Source organism: Corvus hawaiiensis, chromosome Z (genome assembly GCF_020740725.1).
Source record: "Corvus hawaiiensis isolate bCorHaw1 chromosome Z, bCorHaw1.pri.cur, whole genome shotgun sequence".
Taxonomy (NCBI): domain Eukaryota; kingdom Metazoa; phylum Chordata; class Aves; order Passeriformes; family Corvidae; genus Corvus; species Corvus hawaiiensis.
Genome location: NC_063255.1, coordinates 15,011,678 through 15,023,813, shown reverse-complemented (window position 1 = coordinate 15,023,813; position 12,136 = coordinate 15,011,678). Strand labels below are relative to the sequence as shown.

The following is a 12,136-nucleotide window of genomic DNA, read 5'->3' as shown; positions in this document are numbered from 1 at the left end:
TGTTGCAGCACCCTAGCTCTGCTCCATTTCCTGTGATTGTGCAGCTCCTCATTACAAAAGCAGCGGTGGGGGCTGACACCGGCTCCTCACACTTCCTCCTGGGGAAGCTGCTCGCTTCCGCAGCACTGGGGGCTTGGGGGTGCACGGTGGATGCTGGGCGCTCACCACATGTACATTTCTCCAAGAGTGCTTTTGCACCCTTGAAGTGGGGTGAGAGCAGAGCAGCAGCCCTGCAAACCCACACAGGCCTCAACAAGCCCCTCTGCACAGCCACAGCCACAGCCACAGGGAGTTCCCCTGCACCGATCTGAGAGTGACGGTCCCCAGGCCGCTGCTGGGTTTCTCCCACAAGGCTCCCAGCCCCAGGTGCAGGCCCCAGCTTTCACCCAGCACCTCGCCAAAACAACCAGAGAGGACACAGTCACACACCACTAATATTTATTTAGACTCTTATTAATAAAGAAGCTATTCATTATTATTCTGATCCAACCGAAGCTGTCCCTACTCGTTGCAGGGGGAACTGGACTAGATGACCTTTACAGGTCCCTTCCAAACCATTCTATACGACTCTCTGAAATATCCTGAAGTAGGACAAGGAGATCTCTACAGGTACCACTAAGCTGCACTCTGAGGCAAAGACATTGCTCACCAGCTCAAAGTGCTTCTGCTCAGCCCAGAACCATTGACTGCATCACAAGCCAGCATAGCAAGGCTTGGGCACACAAGGACATGGCTTTGAAACTGTCCTGTGGCCATGAAGGCCTTCAGAAGAGCAAGCAGCTCTGCTGCTCTCTGCTACATGCTGCCTCAGCAGTCTGGCTCAAGGCATGCCTGCCCCCTGAGGCCCAGAAGCCTGCAGGAAATGAAAGGCTCAGCCCTTACAGTAGGCAAACAGCACACATGGCTCAGGAAGGACTCCACATTACCTTCTCTAGCCAGGCTGGGAGCTGTGGCCATGGCTCAAAAGCTAGCAGGAACAGGCGACATGCTGGATCTGTCACAGCAGCAGGAAGGACCACTCCTGTGAGGGCATTGAAGGTCAACTTGCTCCCTCACACCTGGAAATCAGGCAGCACTGCAGGATTAAGGGGCAGGGACATGGAACAGATGTTTGGGGCCACAATACAGACTAAGAAGTGCCTGTTCATCTCCAGCTGGGCAGTGAAGAAGCAGGGCAGTGGCCTCCACCACCAACTGCATCCAGTCAGACCAAGTACCGGCACCCCAGCCCAGCTTCCTCCAGCCTCCTGGCCACAGCCCATCCCCACAAGCCACCAGATGTGCTTTGGGCTGCAAGCCACATCAGCAGCCATAGCGAAGTTTTCAGAATTTCCTGTCCCATCTCAGATGGAGCCTGATACAAACCTAAAATGTCAGAATGATTCCTCCCTGGTAAACCCTCTGAGCTGCTGGCAATCAGGAGAGTATTCAGAAGGAATGCTCGGATAGATAATCTGTTAGTGCAGCTCTGTCCCTGCCCCATGGGGCGCCTGGTATCATCCCAAGGAGCAGGATGCAGCATTGGTCACATCTCGTTGGCATGGTGCTGCTGGATGAGAACTCTGTCAGGGTGTTCCACCCACTCCTGACCCTTGGCTTTCCACGGCACCAGCACTGCTGCTGGCAAAGGGTCACTCTGGGGTGGGTCTGGCTCAGAGCCTGCTGCTGCCGGAGGGTCAGAGGATGAGTTGCTGTTGAAAGATCTGGGACTGGGGTTGAGTGGACTCTGCCCCTCTTCCCATGACTGACTGAGGTTGCCCGACAGCAAGAGGTCCCCAGGCTCTGGGCTGAAGCCCTCCAGCTCTGTGCTGTGCTGCACATCAGGTGCTCCATGGTTCGGAAACTCGCGGATCTGCCGTGACAGCACTGTAAGAGAGGGAGAGCCAACCCTGTCACTTCCAGCCTCCCACCCTCCTGTGCTGAGTATGGAGCCACCACAGAGCCCAGAGAGAGGACAAACTGTTTAAGCACGACTTCCTCCTCCCATGGGAGGCGGGGAGAGGATGCTGCACAGCTGCCAGGCACAAGCACAGTTTGTGCTCCAAGACGGACCGGATCTCCCCTGTCCTTGCACCGCCCCTGGCGCAGGGCCCTGCTTCCAGGCAGGCCTCTGCAACAGGGCTGAGAAAGAGTCCAGAGCTGGGGCAAGACAGCAACCCAAACCTAGTGGTCACCCCAGGCAAGGGGATGCTTAGCTGGAAGTGCCCCAGAGTTCAGGCTGTCTCCAGGGAAGCTGCTGTGCTCTGAAGGGCAGCACTTCACCTGGAGCCACACCTCAGCCCCAACCTGAGCACCTCAGCCCCAACTCAGGCACTCACCCTTGAGCTCCCGCTGTGGCTCTACGCTCCCAGGTGAGTGGATGCTGGGGGACAGAACGAGGCAGAAGGACAGAACCACGATCTGGAAACAGAAAGATCAGCACAGATCTCAGCAAAGGAGATGGACAGGCATCACTGGATGGAATAAACACCTCTCTCCCAAACTTGTGAGGACAGCAGAGACTCCTCCACAGGCACTGGGGCTTGAAGCCACTTACCATGGTGCAGGTTTTGCTTCTGGTAGTTTTGGGAGCTGACCGTCTCACCAAGGCCTGCAGTTTCTGCAACTGCCTGAGCAGTGACCTGCAGGAGAGCAGGAAATGCAGGTTAGCACAGCAGCTGAACCGAGAGCTGCACACTTCCCTCCAGCCTCTGCAGCCAGAGACAAGCCGCAGTCCCGAGAAGAGGAACAGCCCTCCCCACCACATCTCCTGCCAAACCCAACAAGACAAACTCACGTGTTCTGCTTCTGCAGCTGCTGCACCTTCTTCTCCAGTTCATGGTTTTCAGCTGTGCAGGCTGCCACCCTTCCAGAAAGGACAAGCAGAGTGGGGGAAAAACAGAGATTCTGTTGGTCAACAGCAGAGACTTCACATCAGTCACCACCTCTGAGTAGCTGGGGCAGACAAAACTGGTCCTGGGGTCTACCTGGTATCACCTACAGCAAAGCCCAGAGAGCACCTTCTCACGTTTCTTCTCCTCCATGCCAGCTTGAAAGTCTCTGGGCACCAGGCCCTTCCCTTACTGGCCTTGAAGGTCTCAGGCACACAGCCAGCTCTGTGTTGCTGACAGCCCTATCACAGAGCAGGGGAACACAACAGCACAGAGTGCACCGTCCACAAAATCAAGCAATTAGAAAGTCCTAAGGGGGACCTTGGGAGTAGAGTTTCTGCTGGACAGCAAGGCTCAGGAACTCCCTGCTCAGGGACACATCTACCATTGCCTGTTTCCTGCCATGACTAAGGGAGAGACTCATATTCCTCTATAGCATTTTTGAATCTATGTTATGATCATTATATTAATATACAGAACGTCTATTAAGATCTGATCCAATCTGCAGAGGGCCTGGGTGGCTAGAAATTGTAAGCTAAGTAAGATGTATCAGAATGCAGGTGATTAGAAACTGTAAGTTAAGTTGTATGATAAATCCTGTATTACACTGCTTAGAGATTGTACTACATTGATTCTGCTTGTAGAACAACCGTGCCATTCTAATCACAAATCCTGTGGTATACCCATCATAACATCAATCAAAAACTCAGTTTTGATTGAAAGTACAATTTAGTGCCATCATCATTCTGCCAAGGATCCCTAAAAGAACATATGGGTCCCTCAAGTGCTGGATGACACTGCCATGTGACCATACCTGTTTTCCAGGCCATCCACATAGATCTTCCTCCTGCGACGACTATCCTGAGCTGCCTGCTTGTTCCGGATCTTACGACGCACCTTCCTCAGAACTCGCTCTTCAGCCTGCAAGCAGCATCTCATTAACAGCAATCCCAGGGTGTTGGCAATCCCACCCTCCCACACCCCACACACATCTCAGTGCCCAGCCTGAGTGCTTGTGTCCTCTGTCCTTCCCGTAACACTGAATAAGCTGCAAGGAAAACTCTGGCCTGCTGATGCAGCCAGCAGTGTCCATGGCATAGCAAAAGTAAAGCATATCTAAGGGAAATGAAAAGCATACAGCTCACAAGCCACTAGGCAAGCAGGAAAAAATAGCTGGAGGCACTTGTGGTGTAACTGCCTCCTGCAAGCAGCCATGAGCAGGGAGACTGACAGCAGCCAGAAGCTGCTGTGCACATGGATGACACCCAGACTCCAAAGGAGGAAAAGGACACCAAGCTCGGATGAACACTGCCGTGAACCTGGACAACACCTGGACAACAGTATTCCCATCAAGGCACCGTCCTGTAGTTTCCAACACCTGCCACTACCTGACACATTTAAGTGGTCTAAGTCTGTTTGGTTCCAGTGAGGACTCACTTTGGTTAGTGGCAGACAGGTTGGTAACGTAACACCTTCTTTCTCCAGGAGCTGCTTCTCCTCCTCTGTCAGGACCAGCTCTGGGAAGTCAGACTAGAAAACAGCAAAAATAAGCTTACTGAGAATGCAAATATATTCATTCATGGTTGTTCAGCTGGAATACAAGGAGTCCACCCAGGGCCAGAGAGGGCATGCAGCAAACACAGAGAACTGGAATCAGCTCTCCCAAGGCAGAGTCATGCTTTCCCTCAGAGATATCCCTCACAGAAGCCAAGTCAGAGGAGAAGGGGAGATGTGAGCAGAAGCAAAGGCTGGGGTCCACAGGCATGGGAGTCAGTACCTGCACAATGGCTCCAGGCACAAGCTGGGATTCATCTTCCACAGCAACAGCAATGGGGAAACTGCTGCTCTCTTCAAGTGTCTTGCTTGTGCCTTCCAGACCCACCCATGCCCCTGGGGAAGGAAAGATGAGTCAAATGCCGGGCCTCAGTGAGGCAAGCACTTGAGCAGCCAGCTTTGAGAAGCATGAAACAGCAATTTTACAGCAGCAGAAAGCCTCTACTCTTGGCTCTCTCCATCAATTGCCTGACAACCACCAAAATAAACCAATATGGGGCTGCTTTTCTCTTTTCTGCCTGTAGCCAGGGCAAACAGAGTCCATACACATCACTCACCCAGCTCAATGGTGACATCTCCTACTGCCATGTCAGACCTCACACTTTCCAGCACAGGCCAGTCCTGGTGGAGGGAGTAGTTGTGGTCAACCTGCACAATGTCTCGGCTGGCAAAATTGCTACCAAGGCAATGGGACAGATGCTGATCCTCAGAAATGCTGCTGTCACTGTTGGCAGGCAAATAACCGAGCCTGTCTGGTTCATCTTCTAAAGGGCTCAGCAGTGAGCTGATGAAGTCATCCATCTCCTTGTCCAGGAGCTGCAGAGGAACAGCTTTTACTCAGCAGAGAGACAAACCTCCTAAACCTCAGCTCATCATCAATTCCTCACAAAGAACTTACCTCAGGCATTGGTAGGCCCCAGTCTTCCAGCAGACCGTTCTGCTCCTCTGGGATTTCAGGGCAGGGAGCATCGTCCTTCAGGAGAAAGTCAAGCAGATCCACATCTGCCAGGGCATCCATTTCCTCTGGGCACGACATCTGAGCAGGACACCCAAAGTGAGCACAGGCACAAGGGGAGACAGCAGCCGTGCTTTAAGATGTCCCTCAGACCCTACAGACAAAGCATCTCCTTGCAATGTCAACAGCACGGACAGCCACTTCACAACTACTTCCCCAGCAAGGCTATTACAGCACCACCGGTGACAACAATACACTGTTTTCCCCACAAGGTTACTGTGACCCAGCCACAAGAGCCACGCTCCACCCAGAGCACAAAAGCTGCAGGAAGGAGAGGAAAAGTGAAACAATCCCAGACTTAACGGTGTGGAGAGCATGCAAGATCCTGCTGTTCCACAAAAGCCTGAAGGTGCCATACTCCCTGGTGTGCAGCCAGCAGGGAGAACTTCCGGACACAGGAAAATTATTAAGAACAGTCATTGTTGAGGTTTTAACTAAAAGGATTCTGTTAATGATTAAACAATGATCAAATTCTAAGTAATTGATGACTGAACAGAAATTAGATGGTAATCAAATGGTGATTAAGTGATCATTGAAGGGTAATTAATGAGTGATTCGACAAAGGCCCAAATGATGATTTAGTAATTCAGACAGCTGTCAAACACTGCACTGTTTAACACACTTGTAATAAATGAGTGGATATCGTAATAAATAAGTACCTGTATACATATAAATATCGTTAGTGCACAACAGAGCTTTAGGCTGAAAGTAAAATGCTCCTTACCTCGTTGTAGAGATCAGACACTGGTAAAGTGTCTCTCAGCCCTGAGGAGTGACCTGGAGAGCCGTCCCTGCTGCCAGGGGGGTCAGGGCCCGGCAGCACGAGAGCAGCAGAGCTCAGTGGCTCGGGGCAGCCACAGGTACTTCGAGGGCAGAGTGAGGGACTTGCAGCCGAACGCCGCCCTGGCGCTCGTGCACCTGTGTGGCTGCAGCAGCTTTAGCTTTGTCTGGTCCCAGCTTGAGCTGCTGCTGTTACGTCCTGACAAGACATGGCCCAGGAGCCTCGGTCCCTGAGGAAATGCGGCCTCGCATGGCTCTCACCGGGATCAGCCCGGCCGGCTCGTGGGCGATGCCTGAGCCAAGGCACCGCTCAGGCTGTCAGAGCGCGGGCATCCATCACACCTCTCCATCAGCACTGCTAAGCTTTCACATCTAGCTGTCAAGTGCCACGGTCTGAAAAAAAAAAAAAACCAACCAAAAAAACCAAAAAAACCCACGAAAAATAGAACACCACCAAAACCACCTGAAACCCCACCCAAAACCAGAGGGCCAGGGCACTCCCCAGCCACAGGGCTCCTGTGCCAGCTTACTGCGAGCACGGCTGCCAGCAGAAAGTGGCGCAGGGAGAGGAGCCGGGCAAACGAGGGCAATGCCAGGGCCCATCGCTTCCACAGGCTCGGAGGAGTCTCTCCCCAAGAAGCGTGCGCCGAGCAGGCAGCACGGGGAGAACGGGGGCAGGAGGAGCAGGTACGGCAAAAAGAAGGGTAACCACAGCGCAGGGGCAGCTCCCCACGCCGGGACACCCACCCGAGGAGAACCAAACAGCCCCTCTCAGCCCCGGCCCCAAGCCGGACCCCAGACCCCCTGCTCCCCGGACCTCCTGGACCCTCGGAGCCACGGACCGCCGGCCCCCGCTGCCCTCCCGCCCCTCACCTCAGCCCCGCCGCTTCCAACGCACCGCGGTGACGTCACCCCGCCTCCCGGCGGGCCCCGCGCGCACCGCCCCCGCCCCTCCCGCGCTGACGCCCCTATCGCTCATTGGTTGGGAGCGCGCGCTGGCGGCGGGAGCGCGGGCGGCCGGGGAAGGGAGGGGAGAGGAGGGGATGGAAGAGACGGCTTGAGGGGAGGGCGGTGGGCCCGGGGTCATGCGGGGTCTCGGAGGTGTCCCGGGTCGGGCGGGTGCCCGGGGGTGCCGTGTGAGCAGCGGGCGGAGCACGGCCCCGGTACCCGGGCGCGGAGGCGCCTCCCAGCCCCGGGGCGTCGGGCCGGGCCGCGCGGGTACGGAGCAGCGCTGTCCGCGGGAGCGGGATGCCTGCGGCTCGGCGTCCGGGCGAAGCGCAGCCCCGGGACACCGTGCGGGGCCGTGCCGTGTCACCCGGCGGCGCGCCATGCCCCGGCGCATGCGCGGCGGGGGGGGCGGGAAGCGGGCGGTGCCGCCCGCTCAGCTCCCCTCAGCGTCGCGGGGCCGCCGCGCTGCTCCTGCCCGCGCAAAGGTACGGGGACAGGGGACGGAGGACACATGGTGTCCCGGTAACCGGGGAGGGGGGGCCTCGGAGTGGGGTCCTGGGGACCTGTGGCGTCCCTGGCTCTCGGGGGGCTGCCGGAAACGGATGTCCCGAGGACCCTGCCCCCGCACCCCGCCCGGTAAATGGCGGGGAGGCAGGGAGGGAGCAGCTTCCTAGTTACCAGGGCTTCCCTGCTCCAGGCAGAGCTTGTCCGCGGTGACCCGGGGGCTTACGGGGTTCACTCAGACTCTGGGGCGTGCCCAGATCGCCCCCGGGGCGGGCGGCACCCGCGCACCGACGCCCACCGGAGGCTCCGGGGCAGCACGGGCTGGCGCGGCCACGCTGTCTCCGGCCACGTTATCCCCGGCCCTGCCCTTGCCCTGCCCCACCAGGCCTGGGCCTGGAGTTTGCCCTGGCCAGGCCCGGGCCAGCATCCCCACCCTGGGGGGGCCCTGGCGACAAGACCCCTGAACAAGCCTGGCTGTGGCCACCGGCCCGTGGGGCAACCTTTGAGGCAGGCCAGGCGCAGCTTTTCGCCCGGCACGCCGTCCACCCTGCCGAGGCGTGGGGAAGAGCTAGTGGCAGGGGTGTCTGTGTGCTGCTGCGTGGTTTTGGGTGGGGACGCGAGGGGACACGCTTCCCATGGCCACACCGAAGCCAGGGAGGTCACCGCAGCAGTTCCCACCAGGACAGACAGCTGGCCATGGGCCCCCGGGATGGGGCGCTGGGGTGGTTCCCATGCAAGGCGGGACTGGCCCCCATCGAGGAAGGCCTGGGTCCCACCATGTCCCGGCCGAAGCAACTAACTAAGCAGGGGGAAACCCTACCCCATTCTCTGCCTGTTCCCTGCCGGATCCTGCTCGAGCCCCTGCAAGCTCCCCATCCCTTTGAATCTGCCGGCAGGATGTCTACATGCTTCTGCCGTGGCTTCATCGCTGGCTGTTCGACCCATATTTGGTAGCAATAATTGTTTACTCCTTTCTCTCCCCGAGCCTCGCTGCTGAGAGGGGGAGGGCACATATTTTTGGGATCTCTAGTTTTGCCAAAACCTGCGAGTTGCCCAGTAAAGGGTCCAGACCACCTGCCTCCCCCCAGGCCATGGGGGAACCCCCCCAGGTGCTAAATGAGCTTGTGATGATGCATGGGGAGCATCAGTCAAACACTCAGCTTGCTTGCTGAATGGCAGTGGCAGGCATTTGGTGCTTCCCAAAGTGACACATCCCAGCAGATTTGGGGAAGGGTGGAGTGGGAAGGGTGAGGAAAAGGGAGGAGGGTCCTGTGGGGCACCCTTCTGTTCAGAACTGAGCTTTGCTGGCTGCTGGATGAAATGACCCCAAAGCACAGCCATGCTCTCTTCTTTCTTTCACCTTTCTGCCTGTCCAGCAGCATGGTGCTGGGCAAGTTGCTTGTTGTGGAAAGTGTGGGTGCCTGGATCAGGGCACCCAGTGCTCTCCAGAGGTCATGAGAGCATCCACCACACCTCAACCCCTGCTTTTGGGGTCCTGTGCCAGAGGGCCAGCTTGCTAAGGACGCAGGAGGGATTGCGGCTGGAGTCTCGCTTGCCCCCATGCCTGCCTTCATCATGGGCAGTCTGGAGGTGCCATGATTTGTGCTCCATACCTTTGGAGGTCAGGGGATGCTGAGCAGGAGCAGACAGGATGTGGGATATGTGCAAAATGTGGGCAGTTAATGGCCGGAGCTGCTTCAGCTCAGTGTGTGTGAACTGCACAGGCTGCGGCTGTGATCCTCCAGCCCAGCTGCCTGGCCCCTACCCACTTCCCACACAGAGCAGGGCTGCCCTCCCTGCAGGGGTGAGAGGATGCTACTGTCCTAGCCATGGGTAATAGCTGAGCGGTCACAGCAGTGCTGTGTCTGTCCTTGACAGCCACTCATGCTCCCCAGGAGCAAGCTCAGCCTCAGCTGGAAGAAACTGTCCTCCCATCCGACGTGGACATGCAGCTGGGAAAGAGGAACTGGGCTCGGCAGCGTGTGACACTAAACCAGCTGGTGCTGCTGGCTCAGCCTTCCCATTGGTGCAGGGCTGAGCCACGTCGGCCTCAGTGCCTGCTGTGGCTGCGTATACTGGTCCCATACTGGAGAATGCAGGAGAACCCAGCCAGAGCCTAGTCTGGCTTCTCACCAGCTTAATTTTTCTCCCAGTTGATGGTGCTGGAGTGCAGATGCTGACATGCCAGCCAAGCCACTGCTGCAGGCGTCACATTTTGGTGGCCTGGTATCTTCCTGGCTGTGCCAGTGGCTGTACTGACTGGGCCGTGCCTGTGGAAAACCCCAGCACTCGGGCAGTTTGCAGCTGATAAAGCTTCCTGCAGCCAGCTCCTGGTCTGCAGTGGGGCCTTTCCCAGGTGAAGTTTGGTATTGCCATAAAAAAAAAAGGAAAAAACCAAATCCTACTACCAAACCTCTTTCAGAGTATCCCTTAAGAGAGAGCATAATAAAAATGGCAAAACTGTTGCATCTGAAGATTTGCAGCTTGTTCTGGAAACTTGCCACAAGTGTTCCAGCTGTCCTCAGTTGAATTTTGGTGGGTTTTTTTTGTCTTTTAAGACACAAGCCCTCCCCTGTAACCGTTATTGCAGCAGTGAACTCGTCTGACACAAATATAGCAGTTACATCACCTGACTGAAGACTCACTGTCAGTTGTCCCCGGCAATGACATGGTGGTTCCTTGGGCCACACGGTGCTGTCTGCCTGCAGCCCTGCCTGCACTGTCCCTGCCCTCAGGCACAACGTGGAGGCCTCCACCACCATCTCTGTTTAGCTCACCTTACATGAGCTGAGATGGAGGAAGCCACAACAGCTCCTGGGGGAAGTGGTGGGACCCCATCAAGGTTACCCCCTGCCCCCTCATCATCTTGAGATTGGCTCAGAAACATGCCCATGGTTCAAAAAGGGTTGCACACAGCTTGCTATAAAATGCAAAAGTGTGTTAATCCGGCTGCTCCAGTGCCTTATCTGACTTTGCATACCGACAACGTGATTGAGAATAGGTTTGACTGAGAATAGGTTTGCTTTCTCTGGAAGTGAGCCAGCAAAAATTTGGTGTGTGTTCATCGAGACTTCGTTTGTTTGGGTTTTTTGGTTTTTTTTTTCTTTCTAGGGGGACAGCTTGAGTTTCACTGTCCTTTTCCTTTTTCTGGTTTGCACTGCCAGGCTCCCAAGCTGTCTCATCTGTTGCATCTAGTCCACCTTTTCCCTCTCCACATGGTTCCTGGGGGGAAGGGTCTGTAGGAGCTGAGCCCTGCATTGGTGCCCTCACACCAGGCAACAGAATTGCAAACCTCGTGTTCTGCTAATAAACTTCACTCCGATTTGAGGAGGCGTAGTTTTGCAGCACAGGGCATTTCTGCTCTAGACCCTGCTGTCAGCAAAGTTCAGCTGCTGGAGCCTGGACTTTTTTCATGGAATATGGCAGTTGAAGTGAACATCTCCCTTTTCCTTGAGGTCCTCCTTGATGTCATCAGCATCTTCCCTGCTGAGCTCTGTCATTTTTCTAAGTGTTTGGGAGTGGGAAGGCTTGAGCAGTCATCTTCTTGTGGGGTCTTGGGAAGCATAGCGACCCCTGTGAAGGGTGTGTTGAGGGGTGCCTCTGGTTCAGTGCCTGGTTTTGGGTGGCTTTGTGAGGGCAAGAAGAGGATGCAGAAATGGTGGCAGATGTCCTGGCTCCTCTCACTTCCTCTCTTACTGTCTGACATCCTCCACTCCCCTTGCTCCATGGTCTCTGACCTTGTCCTGTCAGTGGCATGTTCTCCTTTTCCTGCAGAGGGATGGAAAGCAGCTTTATGCTCAACTTGAGAATATTTTTAGATGTAGAGAAGTTGGCCTGGTGACCGCAGCAGCCCGCCCTACATATAAAATACTTGGAAAACCCTTTCCATGGCAGAGTGCTCCTCATTCGTTCAGCTCCACAGCTTTGCTGGTACTTCCAGATAGATGGCAGCGGGTGCCTCTGCCACCTCCTTACCTCTGCCGATGGGCTTCCTCGCTCCGGAGCTGAAGTGCATTTCATTCCTCAGCAGCAGAGACAGTGGGGGCCACGGGCCTCTGCAGAAACATTGCAGAACGGCTCAGGAATGCAGAGCTGGAGCCGCTCCATGTGCTGGCGGAGGCGGCACGCTCCTTGGTCCCTGCCTCCCACCCCGCACCACCAGCATGGCTTTCTGGCTCTGCAGAAGCAGGGCCCCTGCCCTCTGACTTGCTCCTGGACAAAACTGACCCAGATCCTGCCCCTAGGCTGCTCAGGTCTGTGTTTGGGAACAGCCTGCACTGGTGTACCCCCTCCCAGGGGGACCAGAGCTGGCCGCGCCAGGCAGGGATGCACAGACTCACCATGTGCTGCTGCAGTGCGAGGAAGGCTGCCAGCACATTTTAACCAAGAACCTTCTCAGGTCAGGCTGAGGATGCAAGATCAGCTTTCCCTGGCAGCCATAATAGGAAGCCTGGTAGGAGCAAGT

General features: G+C 56.1%; 2 protein-coding genes across 4 annotated transcripts in view; one reads left to right on the top strand and one right to left on the bottom strand.

The window, feature by feature from the left end:
- Positions 1–421: 421 nt before the first annotated feature.
- Positions 422–7,193, bottom strand: CREB3 (cAMP responsive element binding protein 3). The gene is made up of 11 exons (XM_048290803.1): positions 7,093–7,193; positions 6,164–6,612; positions 5,323–5,460; positions 4,982–5,240; positions 4,648–4,760; positions 4,308–4,400; positions 3,685–3,791; positions 2,777–2,845; positions 2,537–2,621; positions 2,319–2,400; positions 422–1,866 (listed from the first exon to the last, which is right to left on the bottom strand). Exons 3-11 carry the CDS (start codon positions 5,458–5,460, stop codon positions 1,526–1,528), a joined length of 1,287 nt encoding a protein of 428 aa, XP_048146760.1. The 5' UTR covers positions 6,164–6,612; positions 7,093–7,193; the 3' UTR covers positions 422–1,525.
- A 364-nt stretch (positions 7,194–7,557) lies between these two features.
- The window catches only part of TLN1 (talin 1), a 34,918-nt gene continuing 30,339 nt past the window's right edge, over positions 7,558–12,136 (top strand). For 2 of the 3 annotated variants that reach the window (XM_048290802.1, XM_048290800.1), the window contains exon 1: positions 7,558–7,652. The gene's annotated coding sequence lies outside the window, so the exon portion shown is untranslated. The remainder of the gene's footprint in view (positions 7,653–12,136) is intronic. The other variant, XM_048290801.1, reaches the window with a different exon arrangement.